The 4071-nt window shown below is 38.1% G+C and overlaps 1 protein-coding gene across 1 annotated transcript in view; it reads left to right on the top strand.

The window, feature by feature from the left end:
* Positions 1 to 3708, top strand: part of SARC_02699 (hypothetical protein) — a gene marked incomplete at its 3' end in the record, with an annotated part of 12702 nt that extends 8994 nt beyond the window's left edge. The window contains exons 11-16 of the mRNA XM_014303536.1: positions 92 to 299; positions 910 to 1057; positions 2290 to 2494; positions 2968 to 3142; positions 3482 to 3613; positions 3656 to 3708. Of these exons, the coding sequence (XP_014159011.1) occupies positions 92 to 299; positions 910 to 1057; positions 2290 to 2494; positions 2968 to 3142; positions 3482 to 3613; positions 3656 to 3708 (921 nt within the window). The remainder of the gene's footprint in view (positions 1 to 91; positions 300 to 909; positions 1058 to 2289; positions 2495 to 2967; positions 3143 to 3481; positions 3614 to 3655) is intronic.
* Between the last annotated feature and the right edge of the window lie 363 nt (positions 3709 to 4071).

Below are 4071 nucleotides of genomic sequence, written 5' to 3'. Positions count from 1 at the left end.
TATATCAGTGTGCCACAGATATATAAATTCATGATAGAGGTTTTGTTATACTGATTATACATCATCTGATTGTATTGACATTGTGCCACAGGTTAACGAGTTCGTGATTGCATTGTATGCAAACTTCGACGTGTCACATGCCGATGACGCTGAACAGCGACTGTCGCGACGCCTGGAGTTCATCGGACGGTGTATGCGGTGTGTTGCCATGGCAACCAGCGCGCACAATGAATCAGATGCAGATATTCAGGCAGCTGTTAACAACGTACTGTCGGCCACAGAAGATCACATCATCCCAGGTAAGACCGGTAACAATAAATAGGGTAATGTATATGTGTGCCATTTTATATACCTTTACATTACAGCTCTACGTGAACTGTTTTGATCGGCGAAGGGTCCCACTAATGTAGCTCACTACCCGTTCAATACTGATGCATTGTAATCAAATTTGTACTAGATCATGCATAGGTCTGTGGAGATGTGCATGTATCCTTCACAATTAGAATCAATCAGTGAACCGTGAAGCTGTGATCACATCAACGAGTTTTGTCAGGAACCCCATGGATTTCAGCTTTATATGCGACATACACACACACACATAAACACATACACACACACACACACACATAAGCACATACACACACACACTCATACACATACACACACACACATACACACACACTCACACACACATACACACACACGCACGCATATATATATATATATATATATATCACCCATCTATCGCCAATTTATATGGGGATCACTCTATAGCATTCGAGTCATAGGAGTATCGACATTCACTACGCTACGTCTAGTGACCGCACTGTTCGTATCGACTCATAGAATGCACTGATTACCCCATAGCGAGCACTACACCTCATATACAATCCCCTCTTGATACTACAGAAAGCACTACTGAAGGAGAAAGTGAAACCAGCGGAAGCGTGACTTACACGGATATCTCCATTACTCGTGCGCTGACTATGCTGTCCCAGTACAACAAGCAATACGCACAGGACAACCGCGACAAGCTGGCTAATTTGACCATATCCAGGTTTGTTTTTACAAAGCCCTATTACCCTAAAAATGTGAATCGCATATATTCATGAGGACCATACATGCTTTGTGACAATATCCGGGTGTTTTGATAGTCATCTTGAGTCGTGTACATTCGAAAGGATTATTTCTGCTTGTCTGGCTGTATCGAGGTTCGTGCTCACTCGTTGCTTCGATTGTGGTTGTTTTTTATTTATGAGGCGCATGTATACCATACAGAGGAATACCACGGAGAGCAATACCACGGATTTGCTCATTCATTGGTATCACTTCAACTTCAAATGGGTATACTCCATTAGTATATCCATTTGTAAGACGGAAGTGTTTATTTCTTGAAGTTCATTGATTTGCGCCTTACATTATGTGTTTACTAGGTTTGGTTCATTATTTATTTTGTATGAATAGTGATGCACAACTTCTATGTAACATCTGGTTATCCTCGAAACCAGCCTATGTGTCTAATGCCGTGATTGTGCACTCACCCGTCTTCACCTCAACGTCACCGCTATGATATATTACGAATTATGAATCAAGAGATCTATACGTAAATGCATCTATACGTTTATATATGTATATATATATATGTGTATTTCTATATTTCTATATTCCTATATTTCTATATTTTTATATTTCTATATCTATATCTATATCTATATCTATATCTTTATTTATATTTATATATATATGTATATATATATATATATATATATATATATATATATATATTTATTTATATAATCTATCTTATATATATATATATATATATATATATATATACATACACACACACACATGTATATATATATAAATTCATATTTATATTTATATTTATATTTATATTCACGCACACACACTTTTACACACATACACACATATATATATATTCATATATATATATATTCATATATATATATATATATGTTCATATTCATATTCATATTCATATTCATATATATATATATATATATATATAAATTCATGTTTATATTTATATCACGCACACACACACATATATATATATTCATGTTCATATTCATATTCATTCATATATATATATATATATATATATAAATATATATATATATATATATGTATATATACATATACATATATATGTATGTATGTATATATATATATATTTATGTATGTATGTATTTATGTATATTTATAAATATAAATATATTCGCAATCTCTTCTCAACTCTCGCTGCACCTGCACCCATAATTTTAGGACCGGGTACGTCTTCGAGGGGCAACCCCTGCCGCTGAAGATCTGCCCAATGGGGCAGCCAGTGATCAATCTCAATGCCATGACTGTCACGACAATAGGCGAGGTGAGACGCCTCATAGCCACCACACTCAACGTTCACCACACTGCGCTGAGAATCATTGCTAGTGGAAAAGAGCTGAAAGGAGACACTCAGACTTTGGCACAGGTGTGTGTTTGTGTGTGTGTGTGTGTGTGTGTGTGTGTGTGCGTGTAACTTGTTTGTGTGCATATTTGTGTCTGTGTGTCCGTTAAAAGTATTAATGGATCCTCGAGTGTGTAGCGCTGTCCCACAATCTGCTTACTATAGCTTTTCAAATGTGCATGTCCTTGTGCTTGCGGGATATATATTTTTCCTTTATCAAGTGCGTGTGTGTGTGTTTGTGTCTATTGAAGTGCTCTCAGATGTACAGACGGTCCTAGAGATGTGTTGCCCCAACGACTAGCGAGCACACAGTACCTACCTCTCAACGGCTCTGTGTACTACTTTCTGATTGGTCAAATTTAACAAAATCCAGCACATTTCAAGATGTGCCAATTCGCTTTGACAGTTTTGTACACTTTTGACAAATTTAACAAATCTTTTTTTCCAGCCGTTCTGAAATACATTTCACACCTTTCTGGTACAAAAATCGTTCTCAGGCTCAGATCAAACCCGGCGCGCGCCTCAATGTGATGGTAAGCCCGTTAGTGCAGGAGGGTGGCATGACCAATGAGAACGCTTCTATTAATAGCCCGCAATCGCCGGCCGATAACGCGCCCCCTACCGCATCCAGCGCCGCCGCCTCTGACGTACCCACTGTAATTCTGGCATCGGGTGAGTTGAGTGAAAAACTTCAGTTTTTTTGTAGGTTGCACTGGATTAGGCGAGTTGAGACAAAACCTGGTTTTTTATTTTGTAATTGGAGTGACAGCGCTTGTTGACTTCTTCTCTTTACTGGTCTTACGTGGGTTGTGGTAAAAATACAAACATTAACCTCTCAGTGTACTCTGCGCTTCGTATTTAAATATAAATATGTACCCACCTCCAATGTACTATGTACTCGCCATAGTTTCAAAGCGCCTGTCCCACAAAAGCCATCCCTACCCAAAGTACAGTTTCATCTGTGGGTGAAAATGGTCATTCATATCATTCTTAACCATCTACCCGATACAGGCCATTACTTCGACCTGCTATTCAGTCTGCTCAAGAACGAGAGTGCACCGTATGTGGGTGGGCTGTGGGCGCTGATCGAATCATTGCCGTACAATGTGGACACGTACTTTGCTTTTGTGGATTTGGGGGAAGGTACGATTATGTATTTATAATCAAGCACTATCACAAGAATAGACTCGTTGCGCGTGAAGAAGGAAGTTGGTATGGGGTTAGTACACTGTGCGTAACCACAGTGTTATGTTATCGTTTGTATGTGTGTGTGGAAACAATGCTACAGAATTTGATTGTGTGATGTTGATTTTATATAAAATGGGATGGATACACTTAGTTTTATATCAGAATTCTATTTGTATTTTATGTACAGGCAGCTGCCTGTGGGCACGAAGTTCTAATTCATTTTAGTTAATCACCATTAGTGTGTTACTGACCACTGCTACGTCGTATTCAATTAGTCATTCAAACCAACCGCATCGGTCTAGCAACCTTGGGTGTTGTGTCTGTTTGTTTGCATATTTTGCATTGAACACTATTGAATACCAATAATTAAACACACACATACACAAACACACACACACACACGCATATATATA

The sequence above is a fragment of the Sphaeroforma arctica genome (genome assembly GCF_001186125.1).
Source record: "Sphaeroforma arctica JP610 unplaced genomic scaffold supercont1.124, whole genome shotgun sequence".
NCBI lineage: Eukaryota > Ichthyosporea > Ichthyophonida > Sphaeroforma > Sphaeroforma arctica.
The sequence above is the reverse complement of the archived record's forward strand: the minus strand, read 5'-3'. Positions and strand labels throughout refer to the sequence as shown.